The 20,976-nt window shown below is 36.9% G+C and overlaps 1 protein-coding gene across 13 annotated transcripts in view; it reads left to right on the top strand.

The window, feature by feature from the left end:
* Positions 1 to 20,976, top strand: part of MYCBP2 (MYC binding protein 2) — a 279,427-nt gene that overhangs the window by 111,466 nt on the left and 146,985 nt on the right. For all 13 annotated transcript variants that reach the window (XM_073795323.1, XM_073795322.1, XM_073795327.1 and 10 more), the window contains 6 exons: positions 3,465 to 3,582; positions 9,170 to 9,374; positions 10,027 to 10,180; positions 14,210 to 14,382; positions 15,279 to 15,404; positions 15,492 to 15,619. In XM_073795323.1, coding sequence (XP_073651424.1) covers positions 3,465 to 3,582; positions 9,170 to 9,374; positions 10,027 to 10,180; positions 14,210 to 14,382; positions 15,279 to 15,404; positions 15,492 to 15,619 — 904 coding nt within the window. The remainder of the gene's footprint in view (positions 1 to 3,464; positions 3,583 to 9,169; positions 9,375 to 10,026; positions 10,181 to 14,209; positions 14,383 to 15,278; positions 15,405 to 15,491; positions 15,620 to 20,976) is intronic.

Genomic DNA, 20,976 nt, shown 5'->3' with positions numbered 1-20,976 from the left:
ACAGTCATGGTGTCTGGAACCATTTAGACAAGGTTCATATCTTTGATTCATCTCTTACCAGCTATGTGACTAATTTACTAAGCCTTAGTTTAAATGTCCCATAGCATTGTTAAAGAATTAATATAGTGTCTGTAAAATGCCTGGCATGCATACACATACACATATAATTTTTGTTTTCTGTTCTTCCTGTGTTTACCAAATAATTTAATAAATGGGCTCTAGTATCATGAAAAGAGTTTATTAGAAGAATTGCCACTAACTCTGGGAGAATTCTTTTTAAAGGGCTTCAGATCTACCCATAGAGTTATTTTGATAACCAGTGGTACATTTTATTTGAAAATGCTTTGTAAACTGCAGACAAGTAAACAGTTTTAGGTACTGTTTACTTGTCTGCAGTTTAATCCTTTGTTTGAATCCTTTGTTTGAATCGAAATAGACATTTCTGTGAGGACATTAGTTTGCCATACAGCCCTTTGACCTGGTAATTGTTTATTGCCAAAACTCCCAGTACCTCAGATGTGAGAACCACTTAACTTTCACTGCTGTTCCTAGCCATATTATTGTATCCTCAAGTAAAAACTACTCTTTTGAGGCAGGGCCATTCTGCTCTCCTCCCCTTTGGTTACTACCTACCTGTGTTTTAGTCACTGCCTTTCCTTCACTGAAAATTTAGTATCTGGCTCACAGTGTTTTCCCAGTCTGAGTCTTGTCACACACTCATGAATGGTCCCATACAATACAGTTACCTTGACACCGTGAGTTAGATCTAGTGAACTTTACTTCCACATTCATGGTGGTCATTCCCAGGACCCATTATGGATCTAGCATAGCTCCAACTCTGAATTTTTAAGTTTAAACAACCCATGATCTGATGACAATTTCTTCTTCTGTTACTTAGCATTACTTTACTTGGTCTTTGACTTTATCAGTACTTCATTCTATAGAGCCCTCTACTTTCTTAGTGTCTATCGCCTGTTTCAGTTTTTTTCCGACTCACGTTAAAGACTGTCATTCATTCTCTTCACCTGTACTCTTACCATTATCCTCAGTTTTCTCACCCTCTTGGGTCTTGATGCTAAGGCATGGCAAAACTTCAAGCATGAATCAGTCTACTTATATTTTCTATGTCTAACTTAGGCTTCCGAAAGAAAATAAATCACCATACTTATACACATTGTTATGATTTGTAGATTGGACCAATCCTTCTACAATAGGCAGTGATCCTCCTGGTTTGTAGTTTTGAACTGTCTGATTTAAGGCCTTTTGAGAATGTGATGAAAGACATAGGCTGTCTCTTCAGAAAAACAGACATAAGAATATACACTTAAAAGTTGGCTTCCAGATTTAGAAGATTCACAGATCTCCTGAAGTTCACTTTCAGACTTCCTAGAAGTCATTTGGATCTGGGTTAAAAACTTCTGGTCTAGGTTTTTATTTTTTCCATTCACCACTGTACCCTTTCCGTAATCTTTAAATTCTCTCCTCACCAATTTCCTCTTCCTCACAGCACTTGACCTCTGTTCACATCACAGCAAAAATAAAAACATTAGGTGGGAAATTCTTCAGTCCAGCAACTCTGCCAACCTGCCTGCGTCCATTACTACTTCTTTCCTCCTTCTTCATGTTACACTGAAAGAGGGGCCTGTTCTTGTCTATGCTGTGAAACCTCTGCCTTTTCCATAGGGATCCAGTTCTGTTTCTTGTCTCCCCTCTGAACCATATGTCCTTATCTTTACTCACTCTTTTAAACTTCTGCAAATTGTTAAAAAGGACAGAGCTTCCCCTTCAGCTCCATTTTCCCTCTAGCTGTTGGTTCTCCTTTTTCCCTTTTGTGCTGAGGTTTTTGAAGGGGTTTTGCATTAGTCTCTGACCCCACTGTTAACTCTTCCTTTGCTACATAGTGTTGTGCCTACTCCACCAAAGAGACTTCCTTCTTGCAAAATCAGGTGGTCATTTGTATCTGTCTCTAGAGCATTCAGCATGTACATTATTTCCCTATTCTTGAAATGACTGTCTACATACCACATTTTTCCAGAGTTCATTCTTTGTTATGTCCTAGATTTTATGAGCTCTTCTTCTTCCTCTGTCCATACCTAAATGTTAGAGAGACTTACAATGAAAACTATCTTTTCTCTCTTCGTCTTCCTAGCTGTCATTCATTCTCATAGCTTAAGTGAATGTTACCACCATCTACCTTGTTACTTAAGCAGAAAACCTTCATTGCCCCATGTCAGTCATTGCCGGAGTCTAGTCAGTTCTGTTCCTTACAGAGCTGTCAAATCCATTCATTCCTTTCAGTCCATACTGTTCCTATTTCAGGCCTCCCCCATAACTCACCCAGATTATTGTGACATCTTCTTAACTAGGTTTCCAGCTGCTAGTCTTGCCTCTTCCCAGTTCATTTTTCATTGCAGCCTGAAAAATCATTTAAAAATATATGTAATTTAAAAAAATTTAAAGTATTATAATTACATTGTCTCAAAAACAGAGCTCTCCTATTATGTGTGGACTCTTTCTGTAGTGTGATTATTCTCATTATAGATGATGATTACTGAAAGTGGTAAATAAAGTGATATAGGGATGGTTACAAGGATAGATACGATGAATATGGGGATACCATTTATCATAATAGTTACCATTTATTAATTGTTAACTGTGTACCAGACACTGATCCAAGCCCTTGACATATGTGAGCTTCTTTATTGTTCATAGGAACCCTATGGGGTAAATACTGTTTAATATTATCTCCATGTAATAGAAGAGAAAACTGAAATACAAAAAGGACGAGTAACTTGTTCAAAGTCATGGTACATTGCTGCTACGTGGTGGAGCCAGGATTCACATGCAGGCAGTCTACATCTAGAGCCTGAGCTTGTAGCCACTGCTGCGGTGCCTCTCATGATACTGTATTCTAATTCATTAACTACTGTATATGTTAAAATCTAAAATTACTGTTCAGTGAAAAAACGGTAGAAAAGAAGACATAAAAATAATTGACAGTTCAGTGGAAAAAAGTAGAAAATAAGACATAAATTTAATTGTTTTGTATGGTTCTTAGATTGAATTCCTGCTAAATCAGCACATGATTTTTATTTCATCTGACAAATATTTATAGAGCTCTCTAACTTGCCATTCACTATATAAGGTAACATTTTTTCTTCTTTTAAAACAAAGGTAGCACCAGTCTTTCAGAAAAAATAAAAATTATGTGTCCATAGTTAGGGTAGTAAACTCAAGAAATCTTTTTAATAATCTCCTTAAAGTCAGTGATTATGTCTTTTTCATCTTTGTGTACCTAACGCATAGGATAGAGACAGGCATATAGTACCTAAGTAAGTGTTTGCTGAATATTCTTATTAGTGCCTTTTATCTCTTCTATTTTTTATTGCATTGTTTATTGTTTTTTATTTCAGTTGGGTCTTGTAAGAAATTGACTTAATTTTTTTTTTTTTTTTTTAACCTAGGGGATGTCCCACTCTTGTTCAAGCATTGCCAGGCCCTAGCACACAAGTTACTGCAGGCAGCAACCACACGGCAGTACTTTTAATGGATGGACAGGTCTTCACATTTGGAAGTTTTTCTGTAAGAAATTTTTTAAGCATTAATAATATTGCATTGTACCGTTGCGTTGCAATTTGTCTACGTTAGCTATTTTTTCTGGTTTCAGTGAAATTCTTGTATTATAATTATTGCATATGCATATTTCCTGTCTCCACATCCAACATACACGAAACCTAACAGACTTTGCTTTGAAATGATTTTCTTTTGTAGTGTAGCATTAGAATTTATTAAATTTAACAGCTGTGTTAGAATACTGGACATGTTTATTCCAGGTCAGAATCTGTTAAGCATTCAGTAGAGCTAATTCTGTCACTGAAAACTTATTTCCCAACAGTTTGTAAAGAATCATTTTTCTTAACATGTAGAATTATTTTTATTTTAGAACTTTTTAAAGGCCTGGTTCTCTTGGTAGATTTGTTTAGAGTTATAGTTTAGTTTTTCCTCTCCCTCTCTGTGTCTCTCTCTGTCTGTTTGCCTGTCTGTTTTGCTCTTTCTCTTTTTTGCCAAAGCTTGAAAAGAGTGAAGATGCTCTGAGAATTTTGTATAGTTTGGGCATAGTAGAGCTCAAGGAAAAGCTTAATAAGACTGTGCTAATAAACCTGTACCATCTGTGATGTGGGTAACTATTCAGAACCCTCTAACCTAAGTCTCTGGGATGTAATTTGCAACTCTTGATTTTTTTTAAATGTAAATGTGAACTTAAAAAAAATCTCTTACTTGGAAATGATTTTAAGCTTACAGAAAGTTTCCCAAAAATAAGAATAGTACATAGAGCGCCCATATATTCTTGAATCAGATTCACCTATTGGTAACATTTTGATCCGTTTGCTTTATCATTTGTATATTCATGCTCTCATTCTCTCATGTACTCTGTATGCATGTGTGTATAAAACTTTTTTTTTCTTGTCCTTTAAGAATAACTTGCACACATTATGATCCTTTACTCCTTAAATAGTTTGTGTTTTGTCAGTTGATCCGGTAATTCTTTTCTGGCATTTTTCCCCTCCAGTCTAGGATCAGGCATTGTATTTATTTCTCATGTCTCTTTAGTCTCCTTTAATCTGTAACATTTTCGCTCCTTTTCTTTGTTTATTATGACATTGACATTTTTGAAGAATATGGTACTTCTTTTTTTTAACAAAAGGTTCCTTATTTTTGTTTCTCTAATATTTCCTCATGTTTAGATTCAGGTTGTGCGTTCCAGACTAAAATACCATGTAAGTGACATCGTGTCCTTCTCAGGGAATCACATTTGGAGGCACAAAATGCCCACCTGCCCTTCACTGGTGATGTAAATTTTGATCACCTGTAAAACTTTGTTTGATTTTACTACCGCAGAGTTAGAGTTTTTTCACTTGAAACTAATAAGCAGTCTTTGGGTTGACACTGTTACGTTTTAAGATACCTGCTTCTCTTCAGAATTTCTAGATTTCGCGTCTGTTGATTGTTCTTGCCTGAGCCAGTTTTTACTATAATGGCTGCAAAAATGATGATTTTTCCAACCCCAGCACCTCCTCACATTTACCTGTCAGCCCTTTGCGTTTTACTCTAAGCAAGAGCCCATTTAATATTTGTTTGTTTACCTGTCTACTTATTATTGGTGTAGACACATTTCTCTTTTTTCGTCATTACTGTACTTAATTATTTGGGTGCTTATATTGTCTCAGATTTCGCCAGTGGGAGTCCCTTCATGCTGACTTCTGTGTTCTGGTGACATGCCTCTTTGTTTTTTTGAGTACTTCCTTACTTCCTGGCATAACAAGTTGTTCCAGGCTTATCTGTATGAGTCCTAGAATCAGCTATTTCTCTAAAAAACCTAGGTTGTTTTTAGTGGGGAATAGTACTAGACACCAGCTGAGCACTAGGTGTATTCATTGCATCCCCAGTACACATCTGTGTGCATATATACATACATACGTATATTTTAGAAATAATAAGTCTGCACTGATACCTCTTAATTCCAGCCCATTCCCATAGGGTTCTTTCTTACCTTGTCTCATTCCATGTTTATGTCCCTTCTTCCACAGTAAGAATCCTGGATCCCAACAATATCAATACATTTATTTCTCATTCACTCAGTCCTAAACTATGTCTGAAATAGTTTTATATTTGCTTTGCCCACACTACTGTAAAAACAAACTCCCTAAAAAGAGTTCAGGATTTGTTTATCACTCTTGCTTCTGCCCCCCTCTCCCCCGCTCTCGCCCCCTCTCACCTCCTCTCGCCTGTGTCCTACCCCAAGACCGAAGGTATAGATTCAGATACTGTGTTCATAAGTTACTTGGATTCTTTCTTCCCACCCCCTTTCAGTGGGATTATGTTATTCCTTTGGAATAGAGTTGGGTTCATTTGTTTTAGTTTTCTTTTTCTTTAAATTTTATTTAATATGGATAAAAATAGGTAGAACTAGCAGATTCTTTGTAAAGGGTGACAACAGCCAAGGATCACCTTCCTTCCCTTGTTCCTGAAAACGGGCCCTTTTACCGGTTACACTTTGTCTCACCCTGTCCTGGGACAGGGGTTCATCTCCGTAAAGTGAGTAAGATCTGATCTCGGGTGGGGGAGAAAGAGGGATGACCTTTCAGCATGGAGATAACTTTGGCCTTGAACAGTGAATGAGGCTCCAGAGGAATGCCAAAGGTAGGGCAGAAAGGGGACGAATTAAAGGACTGTCACTGAGTGGGGTTCCTCTTTTCCCTCTTGTAACAGTCTTCCTGGCCCTTTGTAGGAAGACATTGGTTTAACTGCTGTCCCCTACCATGTCCTGCCGACTTGGAGCTCTCAGACCTCCAAGGAGAGTGGTTTGTGGTCCAGTGCGCTGTTTCAGTTTGCTTTTAAGTTTAAGGGTCCCTCCTCCCACATCCTTAGATGGAGTTTTATTTTTTGAATGTGTAGAACCTTAACATGTTTCCAAAAGTTAAGTTACACAAAAATGGTATACTCACCCAAGTGTCGTTCCCTCCCCCATCTCTGGCATCCCTACTTCCCACCCCTTCACGCCGTGCTTGTAGGTTATGAAGTTCATTGTTTTCCAGTTTCTCCTTCCTGTGTTTATTTTTTTAAAGATTAATACGTAAATAACCACACACACCATCTATCTATATCTGCATTGATACAGGTATAAATATGGTATGTATATATATACATATATATAATTATTTCCCCATCTTTGTTTTTCAAAATGTAGCATTTTATATATGCTCTTCGGTACTTTGTCTTTACACTTTACTGTATCTCCTAGAAATCATTCCTCATCAGTTCATAGAGATCTTCCCAATTCGTATTTTACATCTGCATAGTACAATTGTGTATATATCTTGTAGTTTATTAAATCAATTTCTTGTGCTTGGAATAAGAAGTATTTTCTAATATTTTGCAACAATAACAATGAATATTGTTAGAGGTGTGCCTTTGAGGTAAATTTTTCGAAGTAAGGTTGCTGGGTCGAAGGCTAATGCCTGTGTAGTTTCGTGAGATAGTAACGATTCCCCTCTATTTTGCATCTCACCAGCAGTGTCCGAGAGTGCCTGTTTCTCCACAGCCTTGCCAGCAGCATGTGTTGTCCCTCATACCTTTTAATTTGTGTCAGCCTGATGGGTGAGCAATCGTCCTGCGTACTTTGAAGCCTTTTTCCTGTGGCTGGCACTGTGAACCTTCGAGCCCTTGCCTGTTATCTGGCATTTTCACACAGAGGTTCAGGTTTTCCCTTGGGGGATGATTTCACCAGTTCTTCCCTCTGTTCCCTTCTTGAGCCTCCCCTTCTGTGCCCGGCACCTTACCTCCACCCTCTGGTTTCAGGCACCTTAAAAGTCCTGAGGTCCATTATTTCCTGATACTGCTGAAGGCTTGAGTCATGTGTGGTTTTCTTTGCTCTGTGTGGATTTTTTATTTATTTATTTATTTATTTATTTAATTTTGGCTGAGTTGGGTCTTCAGTGCTGCGCAGGGGTTTTCTCTAGCTGCGGCGAGCGGGGGCTGCTCTTTGTTGCGGTGCGCGGGCTTCTCATTGCGGTGGCTTCTCGTCGTGGAGCACGGGCTCTAGGCACGTGGGCTTCAGTAGTTGTGGCACGTGGGCTCAGTAGTTGTGGCTTGCGGGCTCTAGAGCGCAGGCTCAGTAGTTGTGGCGCATGGGCTTAGTTGCTCCGTGGCATGTGGGATCTTCCCGGACCAGGGCTGGAACCCACATCCCCTGCATTGGCAGGCAGATTCTTAACCACTGCGCTACCAGAGAAGCCCGCTCTGTGTGAATTTTGTTGTTTTGGAGGGAATGTGAATGGTAATGTTTAGAATCAGACAATCATCATTGTCCTCTAGTCCCAGAAGCCGTAGCTGTGAACCTCTGTGTATTTAAATGTGGCTTATTTATAACCACGTTCTGAATCCCATGGGGCCTGTCCAGGCAGCTATCATATTTTTAGACTGCTTTTCTTCACATTAGTTGGTTGATAGGGGAATAGATATTTATTTCAGTAGTCAATGAAAAATATAATTAGTTTCTTTTCCTCCAAAAGCATAATAATACCCCTCAATATGACGTACACATCTTTATGCTGTTGTTGTTGTTTTGTCAAAACATAAGGATCTTGAAAGAAGCTGAGATAAACATTGAAATTTCTTGGCTGCTTCTCTAATCCTGTGCTTGCCACTTTTCCCTCCATTGGTTCAACCCAGGGATTGATGTTCTGTTGCTTTTGCAGTCAGTTTGTGGCTGTGTTTGTTTGCAGTGTTCCTGGCTCCCTTATGCTCTGGGTGTTTTGCCGTGATTTCCCGTTCCCGTTACTTGTAGTGAACCCTGGCTGCCGTGGTGCAGCATTGTCTGCCTTCCAGGGGGTTGTGGAAGGGGAATGCTAGGAGAGAGAGAGAGCTCCTGAGCCACGGGTGGGTGAATATTTCCCAATCCAACATTAACATTCTTTTACAGCTACTCGCTTAGTAGTGAGAAACTTCCTATTACTCTTACCAAACAGGTACCTAGAGACAGCCATACTTTTTAAGTGAGTTCACAGTTACTTACTTAAGACATCATAATGATTCTGCTGTCTATCTTGAAAAATAAGTGAAATAACTTACTAACACATGATCATGTGAAAAATATGTAATTTCCTAATTGTATTCACAGTGGCAGTATTCATTATTTTGGCCTTTTACCCAAATATTTTTAGACTCTGTGAGTTCCAGAGTGACATTTTATGGTACCGTCAACTTAAAGTAGCAAAGTGATTTTTTAAATGAACAATTTGTATTACCAATTTTTTAACATATTGTGTATTTATTATACTTTTCATTTAAATGTTGGTAAAGACAATCACAGAATTTCAGGGAGATTTCTTACATGGAGAAACATTTCAACTGTATTATTATTTTTTTAATCATGTACTATGTGGTTTATTAGGGGGAGAATTCCTAAGAATAACAGAAATTATTTTACTCCTTTGTAAATGTTTGGTCCAAATTTCATATGAATTTCATTTATTAAAAAATATAGCTAACAACTGATGAAGAATAATGTGTCACAGAGCTATTTTTGTCTACTGTTTCCTTAACTTTATAAAATATTATAAATTGTTTATCCAGTATTATTGTTAATACGATTTATTTAATCTTTTAGAAAGGACAACTGGGTAGACCAATTTTGGATGTGCCATATTGGAATGCAAAACCAGCTCCCATGCCTAACATTGGATCAAAATATGGAAGAAAAGCTACCTGGATAGGTGCAAGTGGGGACCAGACTTTCTTACGAATTGATGAAGCACTTATTAATTCTCATGTGCTCGCTACATCAGAAATTTTTGCCAGTAAACACATCATAGGTAATACCCCAAACAAGCAAATGTCCCTCCAAAATAGCCTTGATAGTAAACGGTCATCTTTCCCTGTTATGAGATGTAGTCCTGTAGCTTTTTGTTTTCTTCTGTTTGAAGTAGTTTAAAAGAAGCTTCTAAGTGTCTATGTTTATATATATCTATGTGCTGGAAGAATGAAATAATTAGGAAAGTAGAAACCAAAGTACTTAAAAGCTAGAGAGTGATGGAAATATGAGCTAAATTGTAGTGGTATAAATCCTATACAGTGTATTGGAAAGAGGAATTTTTCTGTGTTGGTTCTTGTCAAGTAAATGATGGAAATTAGTTTTATGGAAGGTTACATAAGTCAAACTTTGACGTTTCATCGAGACCAAGGTGTCAATTTATACTTGTGTCCATGATATCATGAATAATTATATAATAGAGTAGTATTGTGTAGAAATTAAGGGCATGTGTTGTGGACTTAGACAGCCTGAGGTTTTAGTCCAAATTCTGCTACTTAAAGGTTTTTAGTTACTTAAATCCCTCAGTCTCAGTGTCTTCTTCTGTAAAATGGAGATAGTAATAATACTTACCTTATAAGAAATGCTTATCTTATAAGTTGGGGGAATATAAAAAGGTAATGCATCTTTAAAATATATAAATACTTTTTCCTAAGGCTTGGTACCTGCTTCTATATCAGAACCTCCTCCATTTAAGTGTCTTCTGATAAATAAAGTGGATGGGAGTTGTAAAACGTTTAATGACTCTGAACAAGAGGATCTGCAAGGATTTGGTGTGTGTCTTGATCCTGTGTATGATGTCATTTGGAGGTAAGCTTCTCTGTTTATAAAATAGAGTAATAAATAAGTTTGGATCAAATTGTACTTTTGTGGAATATAAAAGTCATGTATAGGCAGACTTTTCATAGATGAGAACTCTCCTATTTAACTGTTAACTACACTTCTATCACAGTGACTCTTGGGGACCTTCACTCTTGCTACCTTTAGTGTAGTGGTTCAAAGCATGAATTCTGAGCCAGACTGCCTAGGTTTATCCCAGCTGCACACGTTGCTTTCTGTGTCGCTGTGGACAAGTTACTTTGACTCTGTGTGCCTTACTTTTGTCATTTATAAAATAGGTATAATAATGGTACCTTATAGGCTGTTATGAGAACTTAGGGTAGAGGCGCATAGTAGGTGCTGTAGAAGGCTTTGCTACTCTCATTATAATAAGAAATTTTACTCTCAAGAGTTCTCTTGTTAATTATTTTTAGTCTGTCAGCATTCTTGTCTGTATTGTATAGAATTCACCGTAAATATCATTACCAGCTATGTAGAAGAAATTATGCCAAAGACAATACAGAATAAATATGATCAATGAGCTTGCCCTTTAGGAATGTATGCAACAAAATCCCCATATTGGTAGAGAAATATACAGGGTTATCAAACTCTGGAAATTATAAAAATATAGAGATGGATACAGGTACACAGGCAATTCAAGAAATTATATTGTAACTTGTTTAAAATTTATTATGGTGCTTTATATACATAATGAGTAAAGGAAAGAGTTATCCTCAGATTTGTAGCTTTGAATGCTAATAGGGGGTATATACTGCCCTTACCAGAGTGGCTCATCACAGGACTTAACCATTTTTTCCCCCTTGCGTTGTTTATTTGGCCAGCCTTAGTAGGAATCCAGGTAAGTTGAAAGGTTGAAGTGGCATGAGTGAGGAGGGGGAAGACTTCCTCTGTCTTCTTTATTCTGCCCATTCCTGCTTTCATTTCTACCAGCCATCCAAGTCTTAAAAGGCCATGTTTTCTATCAGTCCTGAGGCCTAATTCCTAGTGAAGGAATTATAGTGCTTCCCAGGTTGCTCACAAGCTTGCTATCTCACTTGGGCATTTTGTGGGAAGACTTGGAGACCAGAATTGAGTTGAGTAGTGCTTTTAGATCTCTGTAGCAGCAATATACAGGGTAGATTAGATAACAAGAGACTAGAGGTGAGTAGTCTTATAGTGATTCTTATGAAGACATGAGATACTGAGAACCAGAATTAGAGTGGTCACAGTGGAACGGAGGGGATAGAGAAACAAATGATGTAAAAATAGAATTATCCTCAACTATTTACTGATTGGAAGTCAATGTACAAGAGACTTAGTTACCAAAGAGCAAGCTCTGGTTTGGACCTAGGTTTAAATTGATGTTTGATTTTCTATGATCCTTACATGTTTTATTTTTAAATGAAGTAAATTTGCATTAACAAAATAAAGTAAAAACTGACAGTATGGAATTAGTTTCTGGATACATTTACTAAATTAGAAATGCATTCTCTAAATTAGAGAGAACAGTAGAAGTAGATTCTAACATTAGAATCATTTCCCTGGGGTCTTAACAGAACTCCAAAGTGCGGTATCCGATTACTTGAACCTTGCCTTTTTCACATGTGGTAGCAGTGGGGACAGATGATCTCAAATGCTTGCCAGGTCCTTGATCATTTACCCTTTATTCTAAAACAGAGATTAAAAGATGAAGGACAGTCTCCTCCTGTGTTTGAGTAAAACAGCTGGAAGGTGGAGAGTTTGTTCCTTTATCCTGACTTCTGGCTGCTTTGTGTCCTTTGTGTTTTTCAGTAGGGTATGTGCATTTTACAGCTATCACAGACATTGCAGATTCAGTATCAGCTTACTTTGACTTTCCTTCTGGCCTGAGTCTGCCTCCTTTTGTATTCTTAACAATAACTTCTCCTGAACAATTAGAAACTTTTAACATTTGAAAAGAGCAGATAAATGTTAATAGCACTTTTATTTCCCATGTCAAAATTTACAAAACTAACACATGAATCTGTGTTATTTTTTAAAAAGCAAAGCAAAAATACAAACAGGAAAAATGATGTGGTCCTTCTCCAAATCTTTTTCTTCCCCCGTACCAAATCCCACTAACCTTCGCTATGGCTCACAAGTATTAGGTTTGGTTTATATTGTTTGATACCTTTTTTTTTTTTTTTGCCGTACGTGGGCCTCTCACTGTTGTGGCCTCTCCCCCGTTGCGGAGCACAGGCTCCGGACGCGCAGGCTCAGCGGCCATGGCTCACGGGCCTAGCCACTCCGCGGCATGTGGGATCTTCCCGGACGGGGCACGAACCCGTGTCCCCTGCATTGGCAGGCGGACTCTCAACCACTGTGCCACCAGGGAAGCCCTGTTTGATACCTTTTAAAATGCATGTATTTTGTTTTTTATATAAATAAGACTACAAGTATCACTTAGATTGATAGATTAAATTAAAAAGCAATAAACCAATAATATTAATGCTACTAATTATAGCAGCTATTAAATAGAATTTATTGTGTGAAGTATTATTTTTAAGTGTTTTTTAAAAATAATTTAAATTTTTTTAATTGTGGTAGAAATAACATAAAATTTAACATCTTAACCATTTTTAAGTGTACAATTCCGTAGCATTAAATATAGTCACATTGTTGAACAGCATCTCTCCAGAACATTTTCATTTTGTAAAACTTAAACTTATTCAAAGAACAGCTCATTTCTCCCTCCCTCTCACTCCTGGCAACCACCGTTCTACTTTCTGTTCCTTTGCATTTGCCTACTTTAGATATATATATAAGTGAAATCATACATAGTTTGTCATTTTGTGACTAGCTTGTTTCACTTAGCATAATGTCTTCAAGGTTCATTCTTTTTTTTTTTTTTTTTTAGCTGAATGGTATTTCACTGTATGTTTCTACCACATTTTCTTTATCCCTTCATCCATCGAAGGGTGTTTGGGTTGCTTCCACCTCTTGGCTGTTGTGGATAATGCTGCTATGAACATGGGTGTGCAAATATCTCTTCAAGAGCCTGCTTTCAGTTCTTTTGGATATATACCCAAAGTGGGATTGCTGGATATAAGTGCTTTTATATTTAGTAAATTTGGATCATCAAGTGCCATTGATTGAGAAGACCAGACTTAAATAATATACTATTTTGATACAAACATTTGAAAAATCATAAAGAAAAGCAAGAAAATAATAAACTTTTGAAATTCAAGATAATCGTTACCTTTGAAAGGAAAAGGAAAGGAATTGAGTTGGGAGGGAGACACAGAGTACTTAATAGATAATGGTAGTGTTCTTTTTACTAGTGTATATTGTGTCATTATTCTTCATACTTTATTTTGAAAATATTTTGTTACTTTTCTTTTGTGTGTACTCGATAGTTGATAAAAACAACTCTTCCAAAAAGAATTTATAGAATAAAAGAGGTAAAGAAGTGGAAACTGCTTTTTGAGAATTTTATTATGAAAGAGATAAAAGGAATGAGATAATGGCAGGAGGGCATTGTGGGTCCCTCACGGTTTTTGTGACTGCTTTACTGTTTATTAGTAAGATTCAGCATCTTCATACATTCTGTTTGTGCTTCCTTCCTAAGAACAGCATTCCATGTGCTTTGCCCACTTCCGATATGGGATTGATGATCTCTTACTGGCTTGCGGGAGCTCTTCTACGTTATGGATATTGCAGTTTTGTCTCATATGTTTGTTTCATGTATTTTCTTTTGACTTATCTTTTGTCTATACACTTTTTTATGGAGTTTTTGCTGTACAAAAGCTTTACATTTGTAAGTACACATTATACTTTTAAGTATACTGTTGCTCTGTTATTCATGAAATGTGATCTATATTACTGTTTTGTTCAAATTATTTCAGTTATAGTGACATAATCACTTTATTTATATCTTTAGCTCAGATATGGAAAGTCATGAGCTACGTTTTGTCCTGTTTAAGCTGGCCGTATTCCTCTCTTTTTATTGTCAATTATACTTCACAGGTTTTATTATACTGTAATTATTCTCTTTCTTGAAAGGTTTCGACCAAACACTAGAGAACTATGGTGTTACAATGCAGTGGTTGCTGATGCCCGACTTCCCTCTGCAGCAGACATGCAGTCCCGATGTAGTATTCTAAGTCCTGAACTTGCCTTACCAACGGGATCAAGGGCTCTCACCACCCGGTCTCATGCAGCTTTGCACATTCTAGGTAGGGTTGGTATTTGATGATCAGCTAATTTTCATTAATGTGTGCTGAGGATTTTTTTTTAAGAGTATTTAAATTTGTATATCATTCTGTCATGTTTGTTAAACGGTAATGCGCTAGGTGCAAAATAAGTTAAATCCTCTAACTTTAAGAGGTTTACCCTACAGAAAACAGTACATCAGACTTACACCAACACCCTGAACGATTCATATATGCCCAAATATAAAGCAGCCCTGAATATAATTTTCCTAATATGTGTCTTGTAAAGTAATGTTTTTGCTTAACTTGAATATATAAACTTTAGTGATGTAGGTTAAATATTCAAACGTATAATTATAATATTTAATTTTTATACATTATTTAAAATAAATTCTATAAAATATGATATGAATTTTATAGTTACCACTTGTTTCTTCTTACATAATAGTTTTCCACAGCACATCAACTTCACTTCTAATTAATTAATTTGAGATATAGCACTTTTACAACATCTGGTAGCCATTGTAAACATCCAAAACTAGCACTGATTAAGGTTATCTCAGGCTACTGTGTCTTCCTCAAATAGTACTTTAAGAATCAATCTAAAGTGATTCAGAGAGTTTGATAAAAGGAAGAACCTTGTAGGGACTCAAAGATTAAGCGATTCCAACTTTTCAGAGAGATAGTTTTGTGTGAAACATTGTCATATAGCTTATGTTTAAATATGATAATTACCCAGGCAGAGGGTAATTTTTATTGGTTGTAAAAGTATCTTCCATGAAATGTTAAAGCTTGGAATAAATTTGTTGAGCACAATTCAGAATTTATTGTTTTAATTTATCCCCTCCAGCATCTCATACTATAAGTACTCGGGGAAGTTTTAATTTCAAGGAGTTGAATTTTTGTTTGTTTGCTTTTAGGTTGTCTTGATACCTTGGCAACTATGCAAGATTTAAAGATGGGTGTTGCCAGTACAGAGGAGGAGACTCAAGCAGTAATGAAGGTTTATTCCAAAGAAGATTATAGTGTAGTAAACAGGTTTGAAAGTATGTATATTTATGTTTAGGAAATATTGTCTTATAAATGAAATACATGGATATTTTAAAGCATAAGTTATCATTTGCATCTTTTAGGTCATGGAGGGGGCTGGGGTTACTCTGCTCACTCGGTAGAAGCTATACGTTTTAGTGCTGACACAGACATTTTACTTGGTGGTCTTGGTCTGTTTGGAGGTAGAGGAGAATATACCGCTAAAATTAAGGTAAGCAGTTCATTCTCACTGTTGCCTTTTGTGTTTGAAGATAAGTATTTTTTTTTATTTTTTTTTTATTTTTTTAACATCTTTATTGGGGTACAATTGCTTTACAATGGTGTGTCAGCCTCTGCTCTATAACAAAGTGAATCAGTCATACATAAACATATGTTCCCATATGTCTTCCCTGTTGCGTCTCCCTCCCTCCCACCCTCCCCATCCCACCACTCCAGGCTGTCACAAAGCACCGAGCCAATATCCCCGTGCCATGCGGCTGCTTCCCACTAGCTGTCTACCTTACTGCGTTTGTTACTGTGTATATGCCCATGACTCTCTCTCGCCCTGTCACAGCTCACCCTTCTCCCTCCCCATAACCTCAAGTCCGTTCTCTAAGAGGTCTGCGTCTTTAGTCCCGCTTTACCCCTAGGTTCTTCATGACATTTTTTTCTTAAATTCCATATATATGTGTTAGCATACGGTATTTGTCTTTCTCTTTCTGACTTACTTCACTCTGTATGACAGACTCTAGGTCTATCCACCTCATTACAAATAGCTCAATTTCGTTTCTTTTTATGGCTGAGTAATATTCCATTGTATATATGTGCCACATCTTCTTTATCCATTCATCTGATGATGGGCACTTAGGTTGTTTCCATCTCCGGGCTATTGTAAATAGAGCTGCAATGAACATTTTGGTACATGACTCTTTTTGAATTTTGGTTTTCTCAGGGTATATGCCCAGTAGTGGGATTGCTGGGTCATATGGTAGTTCTATTTGTAGTTTTTTAAGGAACCTCCATACTGTTCTCCATAGTGGCTGAACCAATTCACATTCCCACCAGCAGTGCAAGAGTGTTCCCTTTTCTCCACACCCTCTCCAGCATTTATTGTTTCTAGATTTTTTGATGATGGCCATTCTGACTGGTGTGAGATGATATCTCATTGTAGTTTTGATTTGCATTTCTCTAATGATTAATGATGTTGAGCATTCTTTCATGTGTTTGTTGGCAGTCTGTATATCTTCTTTGGAGAAATGTCTATTTAGGTCTTCTGCCCATTTTTGGATTGGGTTGTTTGTTTTCTTGTTATTGAGCTGCATGAGCTGCTTGTAAATTCTGGAGATTAATCCTTTGTCGGTTGCTTCATTTGCAAATATTTTCTCCCATTCTGAGGGTTGTCTTTTGGTTTTGTTTATGGTTTCCTTTGCTGTGCAAAAGCTTTGAAGTTTCATTAGGTCCCATTTGTTTATTTTTGTTTTTATTTCCATTACTCTAGGAGGTGGGTCAGAAAGGATCTTGCTTTGATTTATGTCATAGAGTGTTCTGCCTATGTTTTCCTCTAAGAGTTTGATAGTTTCTGGCCTTACATTTAGGTCTTTAATCCATTTTGAGCTTATTTTTGTGTATGGTGTTAGGGAGTGATCTAATCTCATACTTTTACATGCACCTGTCCAGTTTTCCCAGCACCACTTATTGAAGAGGCTGTCCTTTCTCCATTGTACATTACTGCCACCTTTATCAAAGATAAGGTGTCCATATGTGCATGGGTTTATCTCTGGGCTTTCTATCCTGTTCCATTGATCTATCTTTCTGTTTTTGTGCCAGTACCATACCGTCTTGATGACTGTAGCTTTGTAGTATAGTCTGAAGTCAGGGAGCCTGATTCCTCCAGTTCCTTCTTTCGTTCTCAAGATTGCTTTGGCTATTTGGGGTCTTTTGTGTTTCCATACAAATTGTGAAATTTTTTGTTCTAGTTCTGTGAAAAATGCCAGTGGTAGTTTGATAGGGATTGCATTGAATCTATAGATTGCTTTGGGTAGTAGAGTCATTTTCACAATGTTGATTCTTCCAATCCAAGAACATGGTATATCTCTCCATCTATTTATATCATCTTTAATTTCTTTCATCAGTGTCTTATAATTTTCTGCATACAGGTCTTTTGTCTCCTTAGGTAGGTTTATTCCTAGATATTTTATTCTTTTTGTTGCAATGGTAAATGGGAGTGTTTTCTTGATTTCACTTTCAGATTTTTCATCATTAGTATATAGGAATGCCAGAGATTTCTGTGCATTAATTTTGTATCCTGCCACTTTACCAAATTCATTGATTAGCTCTAGTAGTTTTCTGGTAGCATCTTTAGGGTTCTCTATGTATAGGATCATGTCATCTGCAAACAGTGACAGCTTTACTTCTTCTTTTCCAATTTGGATTCCTTTTATTTCCTTTTCTTCTCTGATTGCTGTGGCTAAAACTTCCAAAACAATGTTGAATAAGAGTGGTGAGAGTGGGCAACCTTGTCTTGTTCCTGATCTTAGTGGAAATGCTTTCAGTTTTTCACCATTGAGGATGATGTTTGCTGTGGGCTTGTCATATATGGCCTTTATTATGTTGAGGAAAGTTCCCTCTATGCCTACTTTCTGCAGGGTTTTTATCATAAATGGGTGTTGAATTTTGTCAAAAGCTTTCTCTGCATCTATTGAGATGATCATATGGTTTTTCTCCTTCAATTTGTTAATATGGTTTATCACATTGATAGATTTGCGTATATTGAAGAATCCTTGCATTCCTGGAATAAACCCCACTTGATCATGGTGTATGATCCATTTAATGTGCTGTTGGATTCTGTTTGCTAGTATTTTGTTGAGGATTTTTGCATCTATGTTCATCAGTGATATTGGCCTGTAGTTTTCTTTCTTTGTGACATCCTTGTCTGGTTTTGGTATCAAGGTGATGGTGGCCTCGTAGAAGGAGTTAGGGAGTGTTCCTCCCTCTGCTATATTTTGGAAGAGTTTGAGAAGGATAGGTGTTAGCTCTTCTCTAAATGTTTGATAGAATTCGCCTGTGAAGCCATCTGGTCCTGGGCTTTTCTTTGTTGGAAGATTTTTAATCACAGTTTCAATTTCAGTGCTTGTGATTGGTCTGTTCATATTTTCTATTTCTTCCTGATTCAGTCTTGGCAGGTTGTGCATTTCTAAGAATTTGTCCATTTCTTCCAGATTGTCCATTTTATTGGCATAGAGTTGCTTGTAGTAATCTCTCATGATCTCTTTTATCTCTGCAGTGTCAGTTGTTACCTCTCCTTTTTCATTTCTAATTCTATTGATTTGAATCTTCTCCCTTTTTTTCTTGATGAGTCTGGCTAGTGGTTTATCTATTTTGTTTATCTTCTCAAAGAACCAGCTTTTAGTTTTATTGATCTTTGCTATTGTTTCCTTCATTTCTTTTTCATTTATTTCTGATCTGATTTTTATGATTTCTTTCCTTCTGCTAGCTTTGGGGTTTTTTTGTTCTTCTTTCTCTAATTGCTTGAGGTGCAAGGTTAGGTTGTTTATTCGAGATGTTTCCTGCTTCTTAAGGTGGGCTTGTATTGCTATAAACTTCCCCCTTAGAACTGCTTTTGCTGCATCCCACAGGTTTTGGGTCGTTGTGTCTCCATTGTCATTTGTTTCTAGGTATTTTTTGATTTCCTCTTTGATTTCTTCAGTGATCTCTTCATTATTAAGTAGTGTATTGTTTAGCCTCCATGTGTTTGTATTTTTTACAGATCTTTTCCTGTAATTGATATCTAGTCTCATGGCGTTGTGGTCGGAAAAGATACTTGATACAATTTCAATTTTCTTAAATTTACCAAGGCTTGATTTGTGACCTAAGATATGATCTATCCTGGAGAATGTTCCATGAGCACTTGAGAAAAATGTGTATTCTGTTGTTTTTGGATGGAGTGTCCTATAAATATCAATTAAGTCCATCTTGTTTAATGTATCATTTAAAGCTTGTGTTTCCTTATTTATTTTCATTTTGGATGATCTGTCCATGGGTGAAAGTGGGGTGTTTAAGTCCCCTACTATGAATGTGTTACTGTCGATTTCCCCTTTTATGGCTGTTAGTATTTGCCTTATGTATTGAGGTGCTCCTATGTTGGGTGCATAAATATTTACAATTGTTATATCTTCTTCTTGGATCGATCCCTTGATCATTATGTAGTGTCCTTCTTTGTCTCTTTTAATAGTCCTTATTTTAAAGTCTATTTTGTCTGATATGAGAATTGCTACTCCAGCTTTCTTTTGGCTTCCATTTGCATGGAATATCTTTTTCCATCCCCTTACTTTCAGTCTGTATGTTCCTCTAGGTCTGAAGTGGGTCTCTTGTAGACAGCATATATAAGGGTCTTGTTTTTGTATCCATTCAGCTAATCTGTGTCTTTTGGTGGGAGCATTTAGTCCATTTACATTTAAGGTAATTATCGATATGTATGTTCCTATTCCCATTTTCTAAATTGTTTTGGGTTCGTTATTATAGGTCTTTTCCTTCTCTTGTGTTTCTTGCCTAGAGAAGTTCCTTTAGCATTTGTTGTAAAGCTGGTTTGGTGGTGCTGAACTCTGTCAGCTTTTGCTTGTCTGTAAAGGTTTTAATTTCTCCATCAAATCTGAATGAGATCCTTGCTGGGTAGAGTAGTCTTGGCTGCATGTTTTTCTCCTTCATCACTTTCAGTATGTCCTGCCACTCCCTTCTGGCTTGTAGGGTTTCTGCTGAGAGATCAGCTGTTAACCTTATGGGGATTCCCTTATGTGTTATTTGTTGTTTTTCCCTTGCTGCTTTTAATATGCTTTTTCTTTGTATTTAATTTTTGACAGTTTGATTAATATGTGTCTTGGCGTATTTCTCCTTGTATTTATCTTGTATGGGACTCTCTGTGCTTCCTGGACTTGATTAACTATTTCCTTTCCCATATTAGGGAAGTTTTCAACTATAATCTCTTCAAATATTTTCTCAGTCCCTTTCTTTTTCTCTTCTTCTTCTGGAACCCCTATAATTCGAATGTTGGTGCGTTTAATGTTGTCCCAGAGGTCTCTGAGACTGTCCTCAGTTCTTTTCATTCTTTTTTCTTTATTCTGCTCTGCAGTAGTTATTTCCACTATTTTATCTTCCAGGTCACTTATCCGTTCTTCTGCCTCAGTTAGTCTGCTATTGATCCCATCTAGAGTACTTTTAATTTCATTTATTGTGTTGTTCATCGTTGCTTGTTTCATCTTTAGTTCTTCTAGGTCCTTGTTAACTGATTCTTGCATTTTGTCCAATCTATTGTCCATTCTATCTCCAAGATTTCGGATCAACCTTACTATCATTATTCTGAATTCTCTTTCAGGTAGACTGCCTATTTCCTCTTCATTTGTTAGGTCTGGTGGGTTTTTATCTTGCTCCTTCATCTGCTGTGTGTTTTTCTGTCTTCTCATTTTGCTTATCTTACTGTTTTTGGGGTCTCGTTTTTGCAGGCTGCAGGTTTGTAGTTCCTCCTGTTTTTGATGTCTGTCTCCAGTGGCTAAGGTTGGTTCAGTGGGTTGTGTAGGCTTCCTGGTGGAGGGTACT

Source organism: Tursiops truncatus, chromosome 18, assembly GCF_011762595.2.
Source record: "Tursiops truncatus isolate mTurTru1 chromosome 18, mTurTru1.mat.Y, whole genome shotgun sequence".
In the NCBI taxonomy this organism is placed as follows: domain Eukaryota; kingdom Metazoa; phylum Chordata; class Mammalia; order Artiodactyla; family Delphinidae; genus Tursiops; species Tursiops truncatus.
Note: the sequence above shows the minus strand (reverse complement) of the source record. Positions and strands in the feature narration are given on the sequence as shown.